This window comes from Larimichthys crocea, chromosome XVI (genome assembly GCF_000972845.2).
Source record: "Larimichthys crocea isolate SSNF chromosome XVI, L_crocea_2.0, whole genome shotgun sequence".
Lineage (NCBI taxonomy): Eukaryota > Metazoa > Chordata > Actinopteri > Sciaenidae > Larimichthys > Larimichthys crocea.
Genome location: NC_040026.1, coordinates 12,475,256 through 12,501,643, shown reverse-complemented (window position 1 = coordinate 12,501,643; position 26,388 = coordinate 12,475,256). Strand labels below are relative to the sequence as shown.

Below are 26,388 nucleotides of genomic sequence, written 5' to 3'. Positions count from 1 at the left end.
GAAAACCACCTTTGTAGGCTACTATACTCTCTGTCTGACTGACCACCACTGCTTTCAAAGGTTGTGTTCGATCCCATGTCTGGCTGTGTTTACTAGAAGGCAGAACTAACACTAGGTCACAGCGTTACATTTCATTGGGATTTTAACTTATTTCCCTTGGCATGTCCCAACTGCAGCAGTTGGGGACTTCTTAATTCACCAAAAGAAACGTTCTAAATCACATAAGTGGTTCTGAAATTGTTACTTTTTGGACAAGAAACATAGAAATAATCTGCTGCTCATCTTGAAGCTGCACTAACTCAAACTGCGTTTGAAGAAACTGCTTTCTCCTGGTGGCAGAAATTAGACTAAATACCAGTCAATGTCAGTCATGCTTTCACTCTAAATATGGGTCAGTGGAATGATAAACATACGGTACTGTAAATACAACAAATTCCAGGAATGTATACACTGAGTGAAAATGTTACACTAGACCAAAAATCACATACCAACGTGTATATGTTGGATTCAGTAAGACTCTTACAGTATAGGAATGTAAATAACTAATATCTCAGTAGTCATATTATGTGATGTTGTTCGGGATTTAATTAAGACTCCATCTTTGTTGCTAAGCAATCATTGTGACTTCCATGAGATTACATGTCAATCAAACAGAGAAAGCAGGGTCGTCATGACTTCTCTTGAACCTTGGGAAATGATATGTATATATGTTGCAATGTTGCGTTTGCTAAAAATAACTAGGTACACTTCCACTGTAATGTATTTAACGGGAACAAATTACAACCTGTAGCAGCTGCTGCTTCTGTTTGGTTATTCAGAAAGTTATTTCTGTGTTTATTAATTAGTTTAAATGAAGCTAGCACACTTTTCTTTAACATTTAACCATCTCATTCTGTATTTATGAAGAAAAAAAGTTTTGAAATGAAGTTCCCGTAATGAAGAATACAAAGCATGCATCATCTGCATGCCTGTCCTAGCTTGGCGGTGGCATTTTCAAGGAATAGACAGTTACACACACACTTCCTGTGAACCACATGATGTCAGAGGCACTTGGAACATCGAATGGAACATTTTTCATGAAGTCAGAGGTTGAATCACTTCTTGCTTATAACAATCAGTGAGAGAAAGTGGCAACATAGATTCTGCACAGTATCTACAGTTCAGTCTGACTCAAGGAAGAATCCAAAGTCTGTACTGTCTGTACTGTCTATATCTCAGGGATTGATTGGCATTGTCTGCTTTCTCTGTGTGTGTACAAGTTTGTTTGGCAAAGATTGGAGGACAGCCCATCCTGCTACTGCGCACACACACACACTCAGGGAGAAAGAGAGGGAAGGACAGAAAGCGAGAGAGAGAGCCTTGTTACACTCCTCCTCAGGGATTTGCCTCTCCCCAGGGGTGCTGAGGGAACGGACCTGCTGCCCATGCGGCTGAATGAAAGAAACGGAGGGGGGGGGAGAAAAGAGTGAATGAATGGACAGAATAAATGAGTGAAGGGCAAGTAGCAGGACCCGTTTGACGGGTTTTGTTTCTGCTGGCATTGAGCATGCCTCACTGGCAGGTTCTGGCCGTGAGTGCTACCTGCGTACTGATCTGTTTCCAAGCGGACTCGGTGGTGACGGAGAAGCCGCTTCATGCTGGAGCTTTAGGCCAGAGCCAGTCCCAGCTCCAGCCTGCACCGTACACTCAGACATGGGGCCGGTCTGCTGCAAGCCGGACAGACTGAAGAAACAACATCTCCAAGGTAACAGGAAACAGATGCTGGAGATTTTTAACTAGAGCTTGAATAGCTTTGAGACTGATAGAAGCTCAGATTTACAGTACACTTAGAACAACTGCTTTATTCAGGGCTTTTTTTGTCCTATTAGTTCATGCTTTTTTGTAAGATAGATCATGTATTGTGATTTTCTATGAATTAGCAAGACAAAGACAGACAGAGTGAATTTCTGAGCAAATATTTGCTGCAAAATGATTTTTTCCAGTAACTCACTGATTTCACGTAAAAGTGGATGAATTGTTGACACAACATAAAGAAAGGTGAAGTATTAGGTTGAATAACTCTTTTCTGACAACTTCACAACTTCCTCTTTTTTTCCTTCATCCACCTCTCCTTCCCCTGCTTTGGTCTTGGTATCTAACAAGGCAGGAAGGAGACTTTACTGCAGATATTACTGCAGCTAATAACTTCTTTTCTTGGCAGTTACTGTAGTTGCATGATTGACGGGTCAGCGGCACACGGTTCATGATACAGTGTGACTGTGGTTCAGTGCCTACTGTACTGTGGGAGCTTGTTGTGTCCACAGCAGTGCATGCTGGATGAAAAAGTGACTGTAAGGTGAGGTGGTTGTGGTTTAGTATTCCTGCGTTCATTGGGAGGTGTGTATCTTCAGTCTGGTTGACATTGTGTAGGCATTTTTTTTTATGATTTCATACTCGTTCCCTTCCTTTCCTGTTGTTTCTTGCACTGCTTTAGCGCTATCCTGCACTGTCCTGCAAAACAAATCACACCTAGACAACGCTGTAATTCTATTTTGTTAATCAAAAACAGTGATTTATGAGCTTAATGATCATTAGGTGGTGTGTATTCATCAATCATGAGTTGGGGGGGTTCAGCATGTTGAGTGGAAGTCCTCGAAATGTTGCCTGTCTGTTCCCTGGCACCACAAAGTAGCAACAACATTTGAATTTTCTCAGACACACAAAAGGAGAGCTGACCAAACATGAGGTTGAACATGTACAGGAACATCATCGTGTAGTGCATACAGGAGCTAGTAGAACCTGCACTGGTCCGCAACTTTTGTGTAACAATATTCTCTCTGTTGTTATGTGTCTTCCATTTATATGGGTAAATACAAAATGCCAATAACAAGGTCAAATGAAGTTAATCCCCAACTAATTCATGGTGCCCAATCATCAGTCACATTATTAATAGAGGAGACACACACACCAGCAGTGTATGAACTGCATGACCTGGCCTGAAATCTGGTTAGAGACACTGTATATCTGCTGAGAGGTCACAGCTTTCTGCACGGCGGTTCAGCCAAAATGAATACCAATATCAATTTGTGCGTTCAAGAAGCCGCTAATGCTAAACGGTGAACTTTGACAAACAAGTGAAGAGTCTTTAAATCAACTTTAAAACGGAATTGTTCAGCATTTTGGGAAATATGCCAAAGAGTTAGATGAGAAGATCAATACCACTCTTATGTTTGTGTGCTGGAGAGGAAACGACTGCCAGGAGACAAATTAGCTTATCTTAGCATAAGAACTGGAAACAAAGGGGAAAGTAGCTAGCCTGGCTCCCCCAAAGGTAAAAAAAAAAAAAAGTTGTCCTATCAGCATCTCTAATGCCGGCCTGCAGAGGTAAGGCGTCTAGAACCAAAATGGGCATTCAGTGAGACAATTTATTGTTTCAGCAGTGTATTTTAGTGGACGACAGCCAATCTGGGACACCACGCGCAAAGATTTTAAATTTCTGTGACGTTGTCCAATACCAGCAGAGCAAACTTGCACTCTTGATGTTGCAAGGTGGAACTATGAAACAGGAAAGAGCACCGTTGTTTTTTCACCACTATTGTTTGCTTACATCGATCCCAGAAGAAGGTCCCTAGCACCTCCTTCCTAGTGGCATCATGCGTGTTGCAAAAGATGGCAAGCTGTGATTGGTTTGGGACCAAGTCGTGGCAAGAATTTATGACTATACAATCACATAGACTGACACAGTGACCATGGTAACAGACAAAATAATGATCTGAATCTGACATGAAACTCACTTGTTTCGCGTTATCTCACTGATATGTTCGAGTAAAATCGACAGTTCGTCAGCACATCACCTCGTCAGGACTGCACTATTTCTTGGCCAGGCCTTTTCCCACTGCTTATAGTCTTTATGCTAAAGATATGAGACAAGTAGGAATTGATCTTTTCCTCCAACTCTTGGCAATAAAGCTAATAAGCATATTTCTCTATTAATTATTCCTTTCTACATGTTCCTGTGGAAAAGGCCTACAGGAAGGCCTAATTTTTAAATGTATTTGTCCATTATTATTTTCATGGTGGCTTTTTCCTCAGCTAATGACACTGTAGTAATTACAGTTACTTATTCCAATAACACTCAGTAGGTTGATATGTGCAGTCAGTAATGTTAGAGAGACCTGTTAGCTTGGCACAGGGGCTGGTGGTGTCAGTAAAAATGAGCCTACTAGTTACTCTTTGCCAGTTCACTAACTTACTGTACCCTACTATAAATCAGCTGACTGAGAACAGATAAAAGTGGAAGTGACATACACTGATCTCGTTCATGTTCAAAGGTGCCTCACATCTCCTGGTCTCTCAGGTTGAGTACAGGTTAATAAACTTGACACGTTGACATCGGAAAGGTTTTCAGCACTAGGAGAAATACCTGTTCTCTTTCCTGTCTCCCATTCAACAGCTTCTATAAGTAGTCTGACATTTAACTCAAGTTTAAAAAATCTTGAAGAATTATAGCTTTGGTTCTTAAATGTCAGACACTAAAGGCAAAAGCTGTACGCACACAGACTGTAAACATTCAACTGTGTCACGGCTCAAATGTCAGCCTCTCTCTGATGGAGATCACATTCGTCCACGAGACTTTAAGAGGAAAACTCAACGTCTCTGTAATCCCTGCAGTCAGTGTTATCTTTAATTAGCTCCTAAAGGGGTCTCTGTACTTCTCATTCATCCAGGCTCTGATTTTCCAATAGTTTTGGTGTCTGTCGGCTATGTTGGGATTGATTTTGAATGTGTGTGTGTGTCTTATAAAAGAAGTATGTGGTTACGCTCCTTAATGAGTCTCCTCTCTATATTTTTAATCAGCCTTTTAATTTGCTTCTTTTCTGCAGGGCAAATTGAAGCACTCTTTTTATTATTATTATATTATTCATGCACACACACACACTGTGCGTTTGTATTAATGAGGGCAGAGTATAAAATAATTGTCAGTTCCTTACTTCCAAGGCAGTGGAGCACATCTGAAGACAGACCACAGTGTGTTGTTCATCATGACGGTGTGAGTTTGCAAAGCTGGACGACAATGGCACTTAGCTTTATTGCACTGCTGTTTATATTTGGATTCCCTCCTTACAGCTAAATGACTGTGACAACAATGACTGTGACTGTGGCAACACCATCCAACACTAATGGCTCACACAAACGGGAAACAGATGATATATTTTACAGAATATTTAAACAAGGAGCCGAAAAGACACAAAAAATAACTGATGGATTAGCTGTCTGTGGCGTTAATGTGGTTTTTAATGCAGCGGTTAATCATGTTTCGCACTGTGTCCTGAAGTCCAGCATTCTTAGCTCAACTTCACGTCACTCATTATGCATTTTAACTCGAGTGTCGATGAAATATTTTGTTTCATATGTTGATAGGCAGCTGTGAGCTCAGTGAAAGCTGCTCTGGTGTCAACCAGTTAAATGTCTTAAATTAAGTGTAAACTAGTGGCACTATTAGAGGACAGTAGGGTTATACCCAAATATAGAGAATGCATAGCAGGACAATGGTGCCATCTAGTGGCTAGAAGTCTTCATAGCATGTTGGTTTTAACCCTAAACATCTCTTTAAAGCTTTTTTTTCATGTCGTAGTTCAACAACATTGTTGGACTAGATCCAGACACCAGTTTGTGGAGTAATTTAAATAATTAAATAATAATGTAGGATCTACACTGAATATCTTTTTATATTTGCTGTATTTTTCTGAGAAATCTTTAAACTTGTAAATATTTAATATTTTTTATTCATGCCTTTTGCTGTTTGCACCCAGGGATATGAGGGAAACGTCATATTTCCAACAAAAAACAAACACACCCAAAATACAAAATCTCTGATGTTCATCATTATGAGTTATAGACAGACTCATTTTGGGATGTGCTCTCTGTTATCTTGCTTCATGTCCCGACTTGACTGTGCACATATCTAACTTAGAGGCCTATTGATTCATTCTTCTCGCACTGCTGCCTTTTTTTTATTGTCTTTTTGTGAAAACTACCTACTGCCTCAAGGTCTGTCTTCACCAGCCTGGACAGCCACGGCTCAATATCAGCGTGCTGGCAAGAACTCAAATTAGCTGCCACAGTGGAAACCTGTTAGCAAATACAAAAACACAAATTCTGTTTGCCCAATCTGTCGATTGTTGAATTTGCTGTCCTTGTACGGAGAAGCACCTGATTCAGCTGCATTTTAATGCTGAAGATGTGCAGAGTACCATGTTTTAACACCACCCTGCTAATAAGGTGCCTGACATTGAAGCTTACTGTACAGTCTGCAGTAAAAATTAGGATCTAAGGAATATGGAAAATGGTTTATAGATGATGTATGGAAAAACTACAATTTATGTCTACTAATCGATATACCACTGGATTAGTGGGTGAACTCACCATTACATTTTGTCATTATAGGTGGAACAGGAGAGAAGGACCGGGCACCCATCAGCCATGAATCCTTCCTGCTCATGGCAAACTCCCAGACAGACATGGATGACTGGGTCAAGGCCATACGGCGGGTCATCTGGGCGCCGTTTGGAGGAGGTAAAGCCTAAAACCTTTGAACTGAAACACAAGAAACACGATCACTTTTGATAACAAAGAGCTCAGTTGGTAGAGCATCCGCCCCATGTACAGCAGCCCAGGGTTCGAATCTGATCTGTTGCTGCATGTCATTCCCCTGTCTCTCAGCTGTCTCTATCAAATAAAAAAAGCTTGAAAAAAAAAATCTTAAAAAAAAAGAAAGAAAAAAAAAGACGGGTTTTCATCCTTGAACACGTCTGACCACGAAGGAATGGGCGACAATTAAATCTCAAGGCTGTTGTAATGCAAACTGTTGGCTGCAGGAAACCTGAGCAAACAACCCTGAAAAGACAGATTCTGTTGGTCTAATAATATTTTATTCACATTTCTTTGCCAATAATTATTAAAAGGACAGAGGTAAATCTGTCCAAGCACAGTCCTAAGCCAGGAAGTCCTCATTTCCTTTCCCTGTAGGCTCCAGAGATCTCGCAACAAGAAATTACTGCTGAGATTGGAAAAGCCTACCGTCCACCCCTCTGGTGTGTCTATATCGTACTGTGTGAGTTACAAACTTGAGCCCAGGCATGAAAAGTATCACCTACCCCTACTGTGTCTCATTTTTGTAGCCTGCAGTTAATTCTCACCCTATTCCTGGTGCCCAAATACTCTACCTGACTGGAGAAATGTGATCAGTTTGCTGTCAAACTATTCCAGTTCAGTGTAATTCAAAGATAGAGGACAGGGCGTCTTCCTGTGGTGGGTAATAAACTGCAAAGGATCAGCAGAGCATGAATGCGCTGTGAAGCCTGTGAATCCAGTCAACTGAGGTTCCTGTACTCTTAAAAAGACCTCTCCACGCAGCAATAAGCCTGTGGTTAATTCTCACCCTGTCTGCTCTCGTCTGCCTGTCTAACTAGTGCACTTGACGGGAGGCCAGAAATATAGCCAGGGCCTGCCTGGGTGTGAACTGGGACATAAGGAGCAGCTGAACAGCCCAGTGTTGGGTTACATAGAAGTGTTATATTAATAGGCTGACAAATGTAGAATAACACACAGATGATACAGTGTATGACATCACTGGTCTCGTTTTAAACTTCATTTTTAATCAGCCAGGTTTAAGCTCAGTGAGCAGTGTGGGAACACATGTCAGCTACTAGAGCTACAACTGAATGATTACTATTTCATCTTTAGTTTTGATCCATTAGTTTTATTAGACCAAGGCAGAAAACTGTAATTAAGCTGATGTTCTGCTGGGCGACTAACTAATAAATAGAGTAACAGAACTCCAAGCAGTGAACTGATCTCTAAAGTAACAGGAATTTTTGCATTAACACTCAATGAAATGACTGCTACACTGCTAAACCCAGGAAATATCATCCAACTCTGTAGTCGTGTCTAAAGTTTAAGCCTCTTTTAATTAACTGTTTTTGTATTACAGAATATTTAATCAGTTGTAAATAAGAGTTTGTACCTCCCATGTAAAAAACAACATTACATTACATTCACTAAGCTAAGTATCTAATTTCCTAAAAAGCAAACTGTAAAAAACCTAGAAGGTTGTTTAACAACACTTAATGCTGTTCTGAAGGTGTTGACTGAATTCTCAAAGACTCTTCTGACCATCTGGACCATCTGATTTTATCCACTGCACATTTTTTATAGGTTGACTGTATTTCTTAATCTAAATGGTCAGTAATGTAATACTGTATATCATCATTAAACATATAATTCATACACACATTTATATTTTTCTTGTGTCATACAAGTAAGATACTTTGAATTTTTCAAAGATTTCTTTTCTTAAATGTAATACGTATTGGAAGCTAGCACTGTAACTTGAATGCAAGGCTGCATGTCAAATTTATATAGCAATATTTTGCGCCTGTTAATGTCTTTTCCGCCCCCTGGTGGCCCAACTTTGCCTAAGGCTGCTTAATTTGGTCAGTACTGTAAAGTGTTATTTCACGCTATTCTGCTTTTAAAAGAGCATTCGCTTTAAACCAAGAAAAAGGCAAATAAATTGTGTTCAGTTAAAGGTCCAGCGTTTCAGATTAAGTGGGCTCTATTTACAGAATATCACAGAAATGATCAACACATAATTCTAACAATGTTTTTATTAGCGTATACCCATGAAAAATCTTCTATTTTTGATACCTTAGGATGAGTCTTTAATATCTACAGATGCTGTTCCATTGAGACCACTGTGTTTCTACATGAGACCAGAACGGACAAATTAAGGCTCTTAACAGGTCGTGCTGGTCCTTTAATTATGATTTTACCCTTATGGAGGGGTGGTGTGGGACAAGGCTGCGTGCGGCCCCCTAAATCCTATCTACAACCCTGTACACAGATGTAATAACTTTCCTCTCAGAGGAATTTTCAGGAAAAATTAGCAACATTAATGTACAGTTAGTAAGAAGGGTGGTGGTAATGTGAGGTTACCCAATGCTGGCTGTGCCTCCCTCTCAGATTCACAAAGTAAAGGAGGGGGGGTCGGTTTGTCTCTCACTTCTCGGTCCAGAATAGATCTGTCGCCAACTTATAGACCCGTCGTTAACAGCAGCACCGCGGTCACAGCACACTGACCCCCAGTCAGCTGCTGTTTGTCTGTACTCCTCCAACCTGAAGCTCGCTCGCTGGCTTCACACCAGTTTGTAGATGAAGGATTAATCCAGCAGTGGAGTCAAATGCCTGAACCGGAATGGATGGCTTTGGTGAAATGTGGCTTTGGGGTGTATGAGAGACGCTCTCTGCTGCTGTGCAGCTCCTGCTCCGTCAATTACTACGACTACTGCGAGCTGTCAACCAGCTGCGACTGCTGCAGCCAATCAGCAGGTAACAATCAACAGAGATCCATTAGCCAATTAACCAGGTTAAACCATCACTGTGCAGTCATTCACGCTGCTTTTAACAGTGATTACCTATGAAGAGGTTTGCCTTTGTTAAACAGTTTACATATTTATTTTTCTTTTTAGTTTCCAAGATATTTAAAAAATATTGTTTTGTGGGTCAATAATAAATGATTTACAGTACAGGAGGCTTTGTTCCAACTTGAACTCACACATTTAAGATTCAACTATTTTTTTTAATCAACTTTAAAATGTATTAAAGCAACATTATGTAAGAATTGGTATTTTTGTTGATACCACTGTGATATGTACTGAAGCCTGAAGCAGTCATGCATTTACTGTAGATCTATTTCTTCCCTCCGTTTTCTCGGGATAACGAGTTAATTTCATTTGTCTTTGCGAGGTCTTGAGTTATTTATGTCATTGTGCTTTGCTAACAGCCAAACATCAGTCAAGTGCAACAACACGAGACATGGCAGCCAGCTAATATTACTAGTCCAACAGCAAGAAGCCAAGCTCAGCGTCTGTCTTCCAGCATTTTATTCCACCAAGCTCTTGCCAACGACTAAAAGTCAGTCCTATATTTACTCTTGTCCAGTGGCTTCTTGTTCAGTCACGTTTTCAGTTTCCTTCTTATCTCCCTCCATCGACATCCTCTTCGGTCTTTTCGCCTTTGTCATCATGTGCATAGAGGCTGCTGAGCCAAAACACCTGTATTACGAACACTAATGCTCCCCTGGTGCTCTGAGCTCACAGTCCTGGCAGCACGGCTAACAAACAGAGCTAACATTCGCTAACGGCAGCTGCAGTTCGTAGCAGTTTACGTTACTCTGTAAATCACAGAGTTGATGTGCAGCAGCTGGAAGACATAAGAGGGTAAACCTGAAGACATTTTCTCCATAAAATATGATCCACTTTCACCAAAATCAATCAAATATTTGGTGGTGTGTGATTTTAAGCCTTACACGCTTGTTGTGGGTGATCATACCTGGAGCAAGAACAGGTTTCGAGTGGGAATGAGAGTGACCATTTACCTGATTTTATGTAATTGTGATTTAAAATCAAGTTATTTTTATGGTAGAAAAGTTACACAATATTGCTTTTTATGTAACCTTTGCTGCATTCCTTGTCATTATTGCCTGCTTGTAATGTAAAATGTATTGCAAAGACACATTAAACATCACTTTACATTAGTCACATTGGCTCACATGTGTAACAAACATTATCTCTACATTTTATGCACATTAAATATGTCTAAAATATCATTTTAAGATACCTCTGTGTATCCAGTATAGTACCCACAGTGCTTCTAGTGGATGTATGAATAAACAATTTGATGGACCTACATGCTTCTTCCTTCTGTCACCAGGAATATTTGGTCAGCGTTTAGAGGACACAGTGCAGTATGAGAAGAAGTTTGGCCCCAGGCTGGCCCCCCTGCTGGTGGAGCAGTGTGTGGACTTCATCAGGGAGAGAGGTCTGGACGAGGAAGGTCTGTTTCGGATGCCGGGACAGGCCAACCTGGTGAAAGAGCTGCAGGAGTCCTTTGACTGCGGCGACAAGCCTCTGTTTGACAGGTAGTTCTAAGAGTACACCAGCTTATTGAGTATTAAATGATAAAACATCCAGCAACACTTTTTTTTTCTGTACTCCCTTGCAGTAATACAGACGTCCACACGGTGGCATCCTTGCTAAAGCTGTACCTGCGCGAGCTGCCTGAACCAGTCATTCCCTTCGCCAAATATGAAGACTTTCTAACCTGTGCACAGCTTTTGGCCAAAGATGAAGAGGAAGTATGTACAGTACACCTTTTGTGTGTTTATATGTATGAAGGTGAGTGTGTGTGTGTCTAACAGTTGTTCTGTCTTTTATCAGGGGGTCCAAGAGCTTGGAAGGCAAGTTAGCACGCTACCTCTACCTAACTACAATCTCCTCAAGTACATATGCAAGTAAGTCCACTGCTATTTGTTTCCTTGTGATGTTTTATGTCTTAATGTCGTCAGTTTACTTCAGTTTTTAACTTTGTTATGTCTCCTTAGATTTCTTGATGAGGTCCAGTCCCACTGCATTGAGAACAAGATGAGTGTCCAGAACCTCGCCACAGTATTTGGACCAAATATCCTTCGACCCAAGATGGAGGACCCAGTCACTATCATGGAAGGTAGGGAGGACGTTCACTAACTGAAGTCAATGCAAACTAACTGCAAAGTCACCAATACACAACACTAATGAGTCCTGTCTGACTGTGATCCATAGGCACCTCTCTGGTCCAACACCTGATGACAATCCTCATTAGGGAACACATCCGTTTGTACTCAGGGAGGGACCAGGAGGGACCCACTGCACCCCAAACTGAGCTCCCTGTCCAGGGGCATCAGCTCCAGCATCGCAGCCTGGGAGCCTGGATCTCAGAGGAAGACCTCCAGAGCTGCCCAGTCTCCAACCCTGACCAAGAACTGCACAGCAGCGCCTCATCTCTGGATGCCAAACTGTGTGCAGCCGTCACTCCCACCCAAACCCCAAACCTGAACCCTGGACCAAAACTGGGGTCTTCATCCGGTAAAGGAGAGACGCTGGTCAGCCCGAGTAAACAAGCCAAGACCATACCCTCTTGGAAGTATTCTTTCAAAAGCTCCTCTGCGCCTCGTTCCCAGATGCAAGCCAAGCAAAGCAGCAGCGGCAGCTCTGTGGCTGATACCACCAGTGTATCTTCTGGTGGGGGAGGAGGCGGAGGTGGAAGTGGAGGGGGAGGTAACTGGCTCATGAATGGTTTGTCCTCCTTGAGGGGGCACCGCCGCACGTCGTCAGGCGAGCGGTCTGCCCGTGATCGCGACTCTACTGGCTCCTCACAGAGACTGTCCACCTACGACAATGTCACATCGTCCTCTAGCATGGGGAGTGTTCCAAGTGTATCCAGCACACCTTGGTCCACTTCCTCCTGCGAAATCTCTGTTCCTGACTCGGGAAGCGAGCCCTCAGCGAACCAGAACTGCAGAGAAGGGGGTGAAAGTGGGGAAAAGGGGGAGTGGATGGAGAGTCAGAGGGAGGCTGACAGAGGACAGGACGGAGGGATGACGACAGAACCGAGCTCTGAGCAGGACAGTTGTGAGGCCATGGAGCTGTGCAGTAGCAGCGCAGCCTGTAGCGAGAATGGAAACATGGCCATGGCAGCCGGGGTGCCAACCATTATCATGTCCGAGGACGGTGACGGGACAAATCTAACACTGAGCAGTTTGGTGGAAGGATTGAAGGACGAGTTGAGGAAGCAGAAGTCTTCATATGAGGCCAGGATCCAAAAGTAAGTCTGGAATATTCTGCTCTATGACAGCAACCAGCTACTTGTTTGTCACATGGTTGAACTTGTACGTGTTAAGCAACATTTTTTGTAGAGTTCTGGACCAGGAATACATTTACAAACACAGGCAGTAGGGAATAGTAACCCAATAGAGTGAGTTTCTTATTTATCACTCTATCAAGCTCTTTATTTGCCCAGGTTTTTAGGTATCCACACTTTGATCTAGATAATGTGTTTATAGTTATTGTTCTAAGGTAGAAAGTAGATAAAGGTATATAGTTATATAAGAAGACACTTTGAAAAACCCAGGCAAACACAACTAAACTGTCTGAATTATAGAAATTTCATTTTTTTTTTCTTTTTGCAAATTGGGTAAAATGCCCCTTTAAATTTCTAAGTGCAGCTTCAGGCTTTGTCCTAAAGCCACCATAGCATTTCATGATATCTTAATCAAAGTCAATGACAATGCTTTCTGTCTGTTTTGTGCTGCCTCCCCTCAGACTGGAGGAGTCCAGTGCTGCTTTGTGCGCACAGATGGAGCGTCTGGAACAAGAGATGGAGCAGGAAAGGAAGAAGCAACGCATGCTGGAGATCAAACTACGAAACTCTGAGCGAGCGCGGGAAGATGCAGAGAACCGCAACCGGCTTCTGGAGAAGGAGATGGAGGATTTCTTTTCCACACTGGGAGATCTGGCGCTGGGTGCAAGGACTAGTGACATTTGATAGAGCAATGCCACTCATCTGTCTGTGGCCAAAAACTGTCAGGGTTTGTATTTCGAGGGGTTAGGTGTAAGAAGGGCTCACATCCTCCTTGGTGCATCAGGGCGTTCCTTAAAAAGAAGAATGAAACAAGAAAATGAAGGAACCTGACATATTTGTGTACATTCAAGACAAACTCAAAGAAAACTGAAAAGATGAGGAAATTCTGAAGGATGTAAACCTGAAATTGTGACTCACTGTGTGTCCATCTCCACTGGGAACCAAGTGGTTGTGACTTTCTTACGCATGCTTGAAATGGAACGTTAAGACAAGAAGACGAGACTCCTTGATGAGTCCAGGGTTTGTCTTGTGAAGGCAGTATTTTGACAGTTCAGGTGCCTGTAGGTGACTGGTGGAACATGATGTAATTTCTCTGACATTCTCTATACTGGAGAGCACTGACTTCTTCAACCACTATTTTACATGAGACTGAAATTTCTTGCTGAAACTACAAGACTCGATAGAACGCTGAACGCAGACAGCTGACTGATATTTATCTATATCTGATCTTTATCTTCAAGGAATTGTTACATTTTGGAAATACACTTATTTATTTTCTCGTCAAGAGTTAGATTAGGTGTTTGATACCAATTTCATGGCTGTAATATATAGTTGGGCATATGAAGCTACTTCCAGCAATAGGTTAGCCTAGCTAGCTTCCCCTGTTTTCAAGAAAGAAAACGTTAGCCTAAATCTAAAAATGCTAACAACACTTTTAAAGCTAACTAATTAACTTGTTTGTTTAATTCTGATAAAAACAAAAATGTTATGTCCTTATGGAAAGCTAAGCTAACCAGCTTCATGCCCTAGCTGTATTTAGCAGGGCAGCACTAGGCTAACTTCCCACTTCTTTTTGTATTGTTGTAGTTAACTGACAGTATAAAGAATGGACAGTGTAATATAATTTGGATTTTCAAAAAAAAATGTAGCCTTAGTACAGTTGTCATGAAAGGGGAAATTAACTATAGAGACCAAAACTGTTTTTTGTACCAGGCTGTAAACATGTTTATTTCTGCTGTGAAGTTAGACATTTTAACATGGGGGCTTATGGAGATTGACTTGTTCTGTAGCCAGCCTCAAGTGGCCGCTTCAGGAACTGTAGTTTTTGTTCAATTCCGCATTGGCTTCACTTCACAGTCACAAAGGTTGAAAGTGGTATCAATCTTCTCATTTAACTCCCAGGAAGAAATTGAATAAATGTAACATTTCAGACTATTCCTTTAACTGTAGAATCAGTTCAATCAAAAAAACAAACAAACATGTTTTCTCACCCTCTTGTATTGGTAAATTGTTCTCTTTTCGGTCTGGTTAGTGACCGAAATCTCATGGGTGAAACAGAAAGCTGCGCAAATAAAAACTTGCTTGGTTAGATACCACAAAGGGGTAATTGATAAAACATGTTTTTTTTATAATCTGACTGAACTGACCGTTAACAGTGGTAGCTTTAGCAGAAGTTCCTCCACTTGTATTTACCCTCCTTTCCTGTATTTGTACCGCAGACATTTTTTCTGGATGTTTAACTGTAAAATAAAATTTGTATATTGTAACACAAAAGCAGGTTTAGATCATTAGAATTTTCCAGTAGCAGGTGGAACTTCTGCAATAGCTGCCTCTGTACTTTTCTCGTCCTCAGGCCCTTCCAGTGCCTCTCTCGTCACCATCTACATGGTTTCCATTTGATGGCAAAGCCTCAGTCGGGTTCAGTCCGATCCACACAGATGTCAATATACCTTTAATGTACAGATAACAGGGACAATGACAAACAGTTATTCAAGCATATACAACTTAGCGCATGCTGCCTAGGACACAGGACACATGGCTCAGTAGGTAAAGGCCATTTACAGTATACAGTAAATACCAAAGCTGGACCACCTCAGCTGTTCGCTCACTAAAGATCAGAATGGCCTGCCTGGAAGCCATGTTGATTTTGGCACATGAAGCTGAACACTGCCCTCAAAGAAACAATGGAATTTCCTGGTTGTGCCTTCAGGGAAGTGATTTTGAATAGGAAATATGTAGTGTTGCTTGCTTGTCCAGAGATGTAGTGCATATATTCGCGCGTAGTTCACACAGTGACTGCATTGTTTTTTTGTTTTTTATGGCAACAGACTGCTGAAGATGAGTAACTTGATCTCCCTTAGAAGGTGCCAATTCTTGTGAAAGTGAATTGTGAATTGAATGGAAGTTCTGAATTAAGAATGTATCCTTGTAGTGAATGTAAAGTGTTGTTGATGAAACCAGCCCGATGAAAAAAAATGTAAATGACTACCAGAAGGGGGAAAAAAGAAAAATTATAATCGCTGGTGGTGTTCAGTACCCTTACTTTGACTTCAGGTCTTGGTAATGTTGGATGCGTCACGCAGACCTGCATCAGCACGATGTTCGGATCTTGTCGATTGAATTAAGAGTTGCAGATATCTCCTTTGTGAGAGTTGCATGTGGTTACATTGTTGAAAATGTCTTTTTTAGCCAATCAGAAGTGGTTTCAGTGACACTTATTTCTTAAAAGGCCTGACAAACAGTATAATTACAAGTGAAAGTGTGCTTTTGGTTAGACAATGTGACTGTATTTTTCCTTTTTTTATATTTTATAAAGAAACATAAAGCCAATGTTATTACACTACCCTCTTTACTTGCACAGGTTTACAAGGCTTTTGGACTTTACTCCCAACTACCACTACCACAGCTGACAATATGATGGTCTTAATCGATTTCAGGTTTTTTTATTCCAACAGAAACTTTTATTTCCCTTTCATGTGTGTCTCATGACTAAGGCTAAATGTTTCTTATTGCTCTGCTGATGCTGGTGCTTATTTATTATGAATTTCCACTATTGTAATGAATCAACATGTATGGGAATAAAGGTGACAAAGATCATCTGTGAGACATTGGTGAACCTGAGTTCTTGGCATATTCTTGGCAATCTGACACTCCTAACCCTCAGCCTCTTTTTTGCACTCCTTCCACCCACACATTTCTTTCTGATTCCTTCCTCTCCTCCGTCCTCCCGAGGGGGTCCATCGTGCCCGGGTGCTACGGTGGATTCCCCACCAAAACATTGCCACAACAGAGAGAAGTTCATGTTTCACCCACAACCTTCTTGTTTTGTATCTTGTTGACGGCCCACAGTCCCTCACAATATATCACCCACTAATCAGTTGTTTCATCTGGAAATATACATAAATTTGTATTTACCAGGTACTTGCATTATGGTCAGGGCTAGCTTACGCTCTCTCTGTGGCACTCTCATTTGTTCTTATTGAAATCATAAATCACTAAAGGTCCAGTCTGTAAGATTTAAGATTTAGATCTATTGTCAGAAAAGGCGAATGTTCATGAAATGCATTCATGTACTCAAAATATGGGGGTACACGAATTGAGGCCAAGTCTTTTTAATGCATTTCTGATAGGAGCCTTTAAATTAATGAACCACCTGCCATTATTGGTGCCAGAAAAATACAGCTGTACTGTATACTGTATGCAAAGTAATGAATGTTTTGCGACTTGTTACTACAGGAACAAAAGAAGACATACAACCATAAATCAAAGTGTATTTCTTTTATTTGCAGTACATGTTTTTTTATTTTTATTTTTTTAAGAGGTGGCATCATCAGATCCCAGTGCATGTATTCTAGTAGTGCACTTTTTCGTTGGTTGCGGTTTTTGGGACGCGCAGATCCAGGAATTCTTAAAACTACTTGCATGGCTGGATTCACTAGCAAACATTACAAACCAGCACCATACATATAATGATTTCTTGTAGGTATTTACTCATCTTTTTTGTGTTTATTAACATTATTGTCCTTACCACATTCTCAAATCAAAATCTGTCGGCCAGATTGTGACTCAAAGAACGTTGCGTCTCCGCGTCAAACCTCCGGCCGACAGATTTGTCTGGTGGGTAAGACTGATTACGTAACATCATGACTATAAACAAGTCACAGAAATAAAAATTGATCTTATTCATAAAAAAGGAAAACATGGATTGACAGTACCAAACATTTTCTTTACCTTCAGGAGACAGCTAACAAAGGCTAGGCCCATCACATACTACTAGCACAGTTTGCTGAAGGTATTGCACATTTAGTTTAAAAACAAACCAAAAAAAAAAAAAGAACAAAAAATACATATAACAATTCTCTTACTTCTAGGTGAAGTATACATAATGTACAAAACTAGAAGTCTGTTGAAACCAACAAATAGTACACTTTCAAATAAATAAATAATGGAATCTGTTATTCACACGTCTTCGATAGCTAATTCTGCAGGCGACTAAGTATATGCAAGAACTGGCAGAAATTCAGCGTGAGGTAGTTCATCAAAGCAGACTTAAATCAAAATGACATTATTTGGAGAGATGCGGTAATTATAAAAAAAAAAGAAAAAGAAAAAAGCAACAACAACCTAAGAAGAAGAAAAAACTCCAATTAAAGCCCCTAATGTTGGGCTAAGAAAATTAAGAGCACTTTAGACAAGTGTGTTTTTTTCTGATTGATTATTTTAGCTAATATGACAAATGGATACATACCACTGATTTTCTCCCTTCGTACAGATGTGACACTGCTTATTCACCATTAATCCTCATTTATCAAAAACACTACTGCACATTTACTACTGAACAATTACTTTTTTTTGCTGTTGGAATCTACGATAATGGACTGCAGATTGAATTTAGTTTTGTACTATACTAATCTGGCTCTGCAGTCGCTTCCACTGCACCTTACTAGCAAACTCTTGATGCTTAATAATATACAAACCTTTCCTTTTGAATTTTTATTTTTTTTGAAAAGGGAGCAGGAGCCAGTGGCACCAGCTGTTCGTAAGTTCAAACTTCAAATGAAAGTGTTTACGAGGTGGAGATTTAGCATCACAAAATTAAAATGGGTTGCACCACATAAACTAGTTCTTGGAGATTAGCTTCATTTAAATATTTACACCCAGTAACTGCCAGGTTTAACTGTTGTTCAGGTAACTTACAAAGCTTACGTTAGCTTGCTAATACATTAAACGTTACCTGTTGTTCAGGTAAGTGACAAAGCTTACGTTAGCTTGCTAATATATCAACTGTTAACTGTTGCATAGCTCAGTGACAAAGCTAATGTTTTCTCACATATACCTAAAAATGCTAACTGACGAATATATTACCCGTTTAGATTGTAGAGTAAAAGAGGTATTGTGATATGGTCGATGCTGTGAAGAACACTTGATAAAATGCTGTTAAATAATGACGCATGTAAACTAGGAAGATTTTAAAATTTCAAACAAAAATTCACAAAAAATAACATAAAATAGCACAAATCACAAAACGTTATGCTAATAACGTCAGACTGAATGGCGTACTTAAATATAGCATAATGAGAATACTTTTCATTTATTATAAATTGATGCCACTCATTTTGAAATACACATGATGGTGGCTGGCTGTTTAATATATTATAATTTTATTAATATAGTTTGTCCAACAAACTTTTTTTTATATAGCTTGCGATGCTCCATTAAATTCAAATTTCATAGATGATTTGATTTTGATCTGACATTGATACAGATTATTTCTAGCAACAGGCTAAGGCGTTCAATAAGTTTTAATGGTGCAACCCGATTTACTAAATGACTAGTTTGAAATTAGCTAGTTGTTACAAAGAACTTCGGCAGGACACAGACGCACACACACACTCTTGCGGTAATGGATTTACGAATAGCTGGTGCAAGTACAGAACTGGAAACGGAGAACAAGCCACAGTGCGTCAGCATGAGGAATCACGGCATTAAATAAATGGTTCAACTGTATTTAGCTTTACGTATTTGGCAGACAATAACATGTTGCTAAAGTGGAGCACAACACAGAGCTACAGTAGCATATGCTACAGTCTAAAGACAACCTTTTCTTGCAACTTTGCTTTGAGCTTTCTTAAAAAGAAAAGTCTTCATCACAGACCAAGGCAGGTTCTTGACAGACGCAGTAATGTTTATGCCTCCATTAACCAACCATAACACCTGCTCATGATCCATGACGGTAAATACATCCTAACTCTGACTCTTGCAGATGGGAATTTTAGTTATGCAAACATTTCCCGCAGGCAGAGCAAAAAACTGAATATAGCAATTGGGTCATTCATTTATGGTCATGATATTACACAACTTGGCTAGATAGCTTTAAGCCAATAAAACCAATGAATTAGCCAAAAACACTGTGCTTGTTTGGCTCTGCCTCTCAGATATGTCTCCGTAACTAAACCATCGATCTGCCTTCCAACAGTGAACAGTATCCGAAACCACCACGAAATACTGACAACAATGCAGTCGCAGAGTTGACTCGTTTAGTTTGATCCAGTAGATGAATTTTAAAGCATGTCTATTCCGTTCATTCTTCTCTCTTACAATCATTACGTTAAATTAGTACTCAAAGAAAAGCCGAAAAACTGTTATTTAACCTATATTTCGGTTGCTGTCACTGCAAAGAAACACTTCTTTTTACTTTGATGAAAGACCTTAATAAAACTGCCTCTTCTTCTGAAATGACTCAAACACGTGCTTGAGCATCTCAACCTATACGTCATCACCTTCTTACCCTGCAAGACACCGCTGTCTCCCGCTCAAGGGTCAAAATCAAAACAAGTAGAAAAATATACAATACGATTTGTGAGAACTACAACCCCATCACACATTATTGGTTTGATATGGAAACTACTGTTGTTATCCAGACGCCATAAAAACCAGACATATAATGAATACACTTCCTCCCAGGTACTCAGGAATGAATGACAAACAGGCACTTTTCCTTTCCAAGCTAAATCAAAAACACTCAAAAAGGGCACTATTATTGCATACCATAAGAATGAACTGTTTCTTTTGACTGGTTGTTTGTGCTGCTGTTTAACATGCTAAGTTTTTAGGTTCTTTGACTTTTTATTCACAACCGCAGGCAAGTCCGGTACATCAAGAATTTGGCCAACTCTTTAGAAAAATCACTCTCAAATTTCCAGATTCACAAAAGCACATTACTAATAACAGGATCTGTAGGAAGCAGACATCTTTTTCACACCGTTCCATCAGGCTGCAGAATCACAATCCCTCCAAGACATCGAATATCAACAGGTTCACATGCGTTCTCAATATCACAACTCCCCTACACGTCTGAAACACATTCTACTTACAATTCACCAATTTAACGACTTCACACAACTCTACATCTCGGAAAAACCTCCCAAAGCGCAACAATAAAGCCCCCCCCAAAACATTCCTCAAATCCAGAACTGTTACGGCAAAATTCCACCAGGCACGGATGCAATGCATTCTAGCCAATGTTTCAGTCCCCACCAGAAGTACCGTTGTATGGTTCAGAAGCGGGTCTCCGCTCTACTCTGCTAGGAAAATGTGTTTGTTCTATTTTTGATGGACACCACAGACAGTTTGGGTCAACCTGCACAGAGATGCTAAAGAAACGGCACAGAGAACCCGGTCAATTTTCAAAATCAAACACGCACAGGGTGTTTGAAACCTCTGATCCTAAGAACAGACAAAAGGGAAACTCTTTAACTATGTAGCATATTTAGAAGCACATAAACCAGGGATAAAAAGACCAAATCTGAGCAAGTAAACAATGTCTAGCGGGTTTCTAAAACACTCCTGATGGGGTTTGAAGTCGCATGGAGAACGGATTAAAACAGCCATCGCTGCCGCGACGTGACAGACGAGTGCCCGGTGGGGTTTTGTCGTTAACACTACCTCAGTATCAAAGCAAGCCGGTGAAGAACGTGAAAGAGCTCCGTGCATCCAGTCCTCCAAAGCAATACCACCTCTCCTCTCCGGTTCCATAATGTCACACAGCCTGTCGCAGACAAGAGGAAGAGGTACTTTAAAGCACTTAAAAAATACAGAAGACAGTTGTCCAAAAGCTCCACGTTATCTTGCGGGACCCTAACTGTGCCATTATCAATCCCATATCTTAAATTTAGAAGGTAAAATGAATCATTTTTATAATCCTATTATGTCTGAACAGGAAGTGAACGAGTAAATCATAAAGCTTTCATTTACAATGTAGGAAGTAGTAGTGATTCACAAGAAAGAAAGAAAAAAGAAGATTTTAACGTAAATCTACGTGATCTCAGAATAAATGGACATGTTGTATGCATTTCAAACAGTATCCATATCGTGAGATAAAACAGATCAGGGGAGACCATCTGTCATTCAATTATGTTTCAATGGCTCACTGCAAACTTGTATCGAAGATAAAACTACATCTACCATAAAATCTGTACAAACTCAATCTACATTTATATGGCAAGTTGTAAAAGCAGTAGCTTACAAGTGAAACAAATGACTTTCAACAGAAAAATAGATCACATTAAAACATTTTACAGGTATTTCTTTAAATTCTCACTGTCGGTTAATAGAAACCGGAACATAGTGAAATCATAAAAATTCTCTTATCATCTTAGGTTTCTGAAAAATTAAGAAATGCCACAATAAATTACAGCTAGGACTCGAACAAAAAAAAGAAATCCTAATGTTTCTTTAAAAATAAAAATAAAAAATAAGATCTGTCATTTCAGAAATCAAAATAAAACTCAAACAGCTAGCTGGCTAATCTCTACACTACTGAAGACAAGCACAGAGAGGAGGTGGGAGGAAGAAGAGGAGGCAAATACAGAGGGGCCAGTGTCGGGGCTAGTGGTCTTGGATGTGACCAGGGGACGAGGCCCAGCCCGGGAGGAGGTGTTTAGATGATAGTCATCTGCCGCAGCCCAGGGGGGCGTTGGCTGTAGCAGCGGCGGCGGCGGCAGGGACAGCGGCGGCGCTGGCCGTCTCCAGGCTGCTGTCGGTGTCGGTCAGGGTTGGGTTGGTGGACATGGAGGAGACGTCGTTGGCGGAGGAGGACGTGGAGGTGTGGTGCTGCCGGGGGCCGCTGCTCACTGCTGAACCTGTGCTATGAGGAACAGGAAGAAGCCTGTGGTTAGCCATCAAAAGTGAACACACAGACACTGCTGCTGAAGCACTTTTGTCTAAATGTGTTGGTGTTAATCATTTTTCTTAATTGTATTCATTAAGAACACCAGCATAACTTTGGTGTTCAGTCGATCCTACTTGCTCGTCTGAAAACTTCCGGAGTTCAGGAGAAAGTGTTTTAAATATTGTTAAGCCAGAAAAACCAGACTTTCTTGAAATAAAAACATAAATTTAGCAACAGCGTCGCTACACTGTTTACATAAAAGTAATGGAAGGAAAACATCTAAAAAAAGGTCAGAGTCACAGAGGACTGGTTTGGCAAGTACATAGATCAGAGACAGTGTATTGTGCAATAGATTGGATTGACTCTTGTGTGTAACATTAAAAAAAGAGCAGTACTAATGCCACAGTACATGCTGGATAGAAGACTTCTACAGCAGTCACCAGTTTGCTACAATCCTTATTCAGCTTAATAATCCTCTGTCACTTGTAGATTTATGCCAAACTTAAGTAGGGTCATAACACAACATGTAATACGTGTCTTTAACTACACGTCTGTGTGCTAATTTAGTCACTGTCCTGCCCACATCAGAGAGAGTTACCCAAATTAAGCAAAGAAGCTCAGATAAGGAAAACACCTTTTCCCATTATAACCACATGAAATGCAGAGGTGTAACAGTCCACCACAGTTAATGGCCACATGTGTGCTGCACAGATAACAACCATTTATACATCCTTAAGAGGTACAAACTCACTTACATGTGATCCCTCTCAAATATACTCACGTACGCAAAAAATTCCACTAACCTATGGACGCTGGCTGTCCTCTGATGACACCGTTCTTCGTCCTCTCTTCCCAGTCCAAGACTTCTTTGTATATCAACTCTGAAACAAACAAGACACGATCATTTAATACAGAGACAAAAGTCTGAGACTGTCTGAAGTTCCGGTCTGATGTCACTTCACAGCTTTTCTGAATTTGTTATTGTGAAGTTTACTTATCACCATTTTGTTAATTTTTAAAAACTGTGACCAGGTGTTACTTAAATATTAAATGTGTTTTTCTCTCACTTGGTGAAATAAATAAACGGCAGATTTTACATGATAATTTATTTCGAAGGAGAGAAAGTAGTGATGAAACATCTTCCGACAGTGTGTGTGGAATCGGGAAACACCAACAAGTCACACATCAGGTGTGAATCTCCTGCTGTCATTATCACTTTGTTAGCAATGAGGGGGAGGAAGTAGTTTAAATCGAGCGTATTTGTGAAGGAAACATGTCTTTATCTCTGTCCACTCACTTCTCTCTGGTGTTCCCCAGGGGTCAATCACGGGTCTACTGTCATTTTATGCTAAAATGTTGCATTTAAGTGACATTACTGATGATACTCTGCTATGTGTTATGATTTGACAATCACAAGTCGGCTAATATTTTTCCCATTTTTGAGACGTCAAGTATTGAATCTTAAATGACTTAAATGCCAGAAATTTGCCTATAAAATAAATAAATCTACAGTACTGAGTGTTCCTTTCATTTACGTGTGTTGGAACATAGCCAACATGATGACAAGTTTTGTCTTTTGAAAAGGTAATCCATGCTTCTATGTCATCACAGAAAAACAATCTGGCATATTTATATGAAAATACCACAAAATTGTATAAATTTTACACAAGAACAAATATCTGAATGCAGGTTATCTAATATACATGTTTCAGGCAGTGAAAACTGGAAACCAGGAAGGACATGTATGAAAATGAAAATCAGTTATTTCCAGTGTAAAATTAGGATATGCGTGGAACAATAGTGCATTTATGAATTCAAACTGTGGAGGAAAACATGCATATCAGTTGGAGGATGAAGATTAAATCTCCCACAGGCTGCACAGCGCGAGCACAGAACTTATGCAACACATTCCAAAAAAGCTAAGTAGTTCAGACAGCTTATCAAAGAGGAGAGGAGGGAATCATTCGTACCTTTCCACTCCTCCACTGTGTGCTCTCTCTCATCCAGCTGCTTGTCTGTGATCACGGGTGGTGGCTGGAAAAAAAGACAGACAGACACACATGGTTTCTAAAGTTCAGCCTTCGTAACAGATGCTCATTCTAAACATAGAGCGACTTGTCCCACACGTCACACTTGGGTAAAGAACTTTTATTTGCATGTTCCACATTCACCTTTATTTTTATAAGGAAGCAAAGGTTGTTGTCTCATTGTCTCAAACTGTTGATGGATCCACACTGGCTATTAATGTGATTCAAGTTCTAGGACAGTCTAATCACTAGACTGCCCTACTGTCACATAAAATTACTGATACTGTCATGTACAGAACTTGAAGCCTTTGAGTTACAAAGACAGTTTCTAAGTTTGCCAACTAGCAGACCTGAGGTCTTCAGTCATTTGTCACCCTGAGTTTAATGTTTTCATCCCAACTGAACGCTACAGCAAGTAAACTCAAACGAAAGAGGACAAACTCGGCTGCAGTAGGTCGCAGCTCAGTCTGAAAACCTACTGACTCAGCTAATTGATGGCACAAGAGAGGGAAAACTGCTGCATTTAACCTTCCTCGCATTAATGCTGATTTGTTTCCTCCTCCGGACTGCATAAACCTTTCCAGGAAAACACCACAAACTTCTAAAAAATCAAATTCATGGCTCGTGCACGCTGACCTGGAATAAACTACCTCAAAGCAAGCAACGGCGTCGAGTTATCAGTCCTCCCCAGAGTCAAATAAAGATCTGATGCACTTATGCAGTGCCTGTGTATAAATCTGCAGTTTTTAAGGCTGTGCTCTCAGTTCTGAAGAGTCCTTTCATGCCAGAGAGGGAAGAGAGTAACAATTCACTTCATCTCCCAATTCGCCTGATCATAGACAAAATCAATTTGCACTGGCTGAGTCATTGTGTTTCCAGAGGGAGTGTGGTGGATTGTCATCAAACACATGCAGACAACTTTCTATCACCAAACTCAGACTCTGTTAGAAAGAGGAGGCGATGTTCTTATACTCGTACTCGTACATTATGTGGACATTATTGTGAGTTTCTCCTTCATTTAGCAGAATGCGGCTTTACACATTTAAATATTAAAAGGTCCTGTATACATAGGTACAAGGTGACGTCATGTATGTCTGTGCACCAATCAGAATTCAGTAACTTTTAAATGAAAATCAAGTCATGATTATATCATTTTATAGAAGAGTAATTTTGAAAAAGAGTCTTCAGGGGCTTTAAAATAAACAACAACTAATGATTAACTAGTAAGTATCGAGTACTTACCGCCTCCACTTCAGTCGGGTCGTACCACACGTTGATATAAGGGTGCTGGAGAGCGTCGTCCACAGAGATCCGCTTTGACGCGTCTATTACCAGCATCTTGGATAGTAGGTCTCGAGCTTGGCTCGCTGAAAAGAAATTGTGGCAAAAAAAAAAAAGCAAAAAAAAAGCAAATGTTAAATTCCAATTTGGTCCATTTGAACGTGTCTTGCTCACGTGATGCATGTTCAGCTCAAACAGGATGTGAGAGCAGGATACAATGCAGGGAGGGACCATTGAAAAGTGTTAAAGTCCCACTCCACTCACGACTATGTTTTGATCACTGCTACAGTACTGGACTGCAATATACTGAATTTGACACCGTAAAGATGTTTTAATATTTATTTATTAATATGTTCACTTTAAATCTGCAGGACTTTGTGACATCACAACCACGGTGAAGGATAATCATTGCCCAGTATGTAATTTTGTGTGTTGCGGAAACTTTAAGCCTCAAGTAAGACTTATTTTCAAGAATGTGTTATGTGAACCTTTTTGTGGGGAAAAAAAAACACCAAAACATATCAAACACCAATATTTAAGTATTTTCATATGTCACAAAAAACATATGGACTAGATCTTTATTGGGTATCACTGTGGGAAGAGAAGGAGTTTAATTTGTTGAAATATGAAATCAGGGAGGCTTGACAGCTGTTTAAAAATCCAATTGGTTTCACTGTACCAGCTGGTACAGGA

General features: G+C 40.3%; 2 protein-coding genes and 1 long non-coding RNA gene across 6 annotated transcripts in view; 1 reads left to right on the top strand and 2 right to left on the bottom strand.

Moving 5' to 3' along the window:
• arhgap22b (Rho GTPase activating protein 22b) overlaps positions 1-14,395 on the top strand; it is a 33,246-nt gene extending 18,851 nt beyond the window's left edge. The window contains exons 1-8 of one of the 2 annotated variants that reach the window (XM_019253250.2): positions 986-1,744; positions 6,427-6,555; positions 10,753-10,960; positions 11,044-11,176; positions 11,259-11,332; positions 11,423-11,544; positions 11,640-12,681; positions 13,179-14,395. In XM_019253250.2, the coding sequence (XP_019108795.2) occupies positions 1,693-1,744; positions 6,427-6,555; positions 10,753-10,960; positions 11,044-11,176; positions 11,259-11,332; positions 11,423-11,544; positions 11,640-12,681; positions 13,179-13,401 (1,983 nt within the window). In that variant the 5' untranslated portion in view covers positions 986-1,692 and the 3' untranslated portion in view covers positions 13,402-14,395. Of the gene's footprint in view, positions 1-985; positions 1,745-6,426; positions 6,556-10,752; positions 10,961-11,043; positions 11,177-11,258; positions 11,333-11,422; positions 11,545-11,639; positions 12,682-13,178 lie in introns of those variants that run through there. The other variant, XM_019253249.2, reaches the window with a different exon arrangement.
• On the bottom strand, positions 5,832-9,451 carry LOC113747821 (uncharacterized). The gene is made up of 3 exons (XR_003463914.1): positions 8,977-9,451; positions 6,406-6,576; positions 5,832-6,111 (listed from the first exon to the last, which is right to left on the bottom strand). It is a non-coding gene; the product is annotated as an uncharacterized LOC113747821 (long non-coding RNA).
• Positions 14,396-16,980: 2,585 nt separating the features above from the next.
• Positions 16,981-26,388, bottom strand: part of mapk8b (mitogen-activated protein kinase 8b) — a 29,283-nt gene continuing 19,875 nt past the window's right edge. For 2 of the 3 annotated variants that reach the window (XM_027289222.1, XM_019253297.2), the window contains exons 9-12: positions 25,657-25,781; positions 24,358-24,421; positions 23,191-23,268; positions 16,981-22,363 (exon numbers count right to left, since the gene is read on the bottom strand). In XM_027289222.1, coding sequence (XP_027145023.1) covers positions 22,347-22,363; positions 23,191-23,268; positions 24,358-24,421; positions 25,657-25,781 — 284 coding nt within the window. In that variant the 3' untranslated portion in view covers positions 16,981-22,346. The remainder of the gene's footprint in view (positions 22,364-23,190; positions 23,269-24,357; positions 24,422-25,656; positions 25,782-26,388) is intronic. The other variant, XM_027289223.1, reaches the window with a different exon arrangement.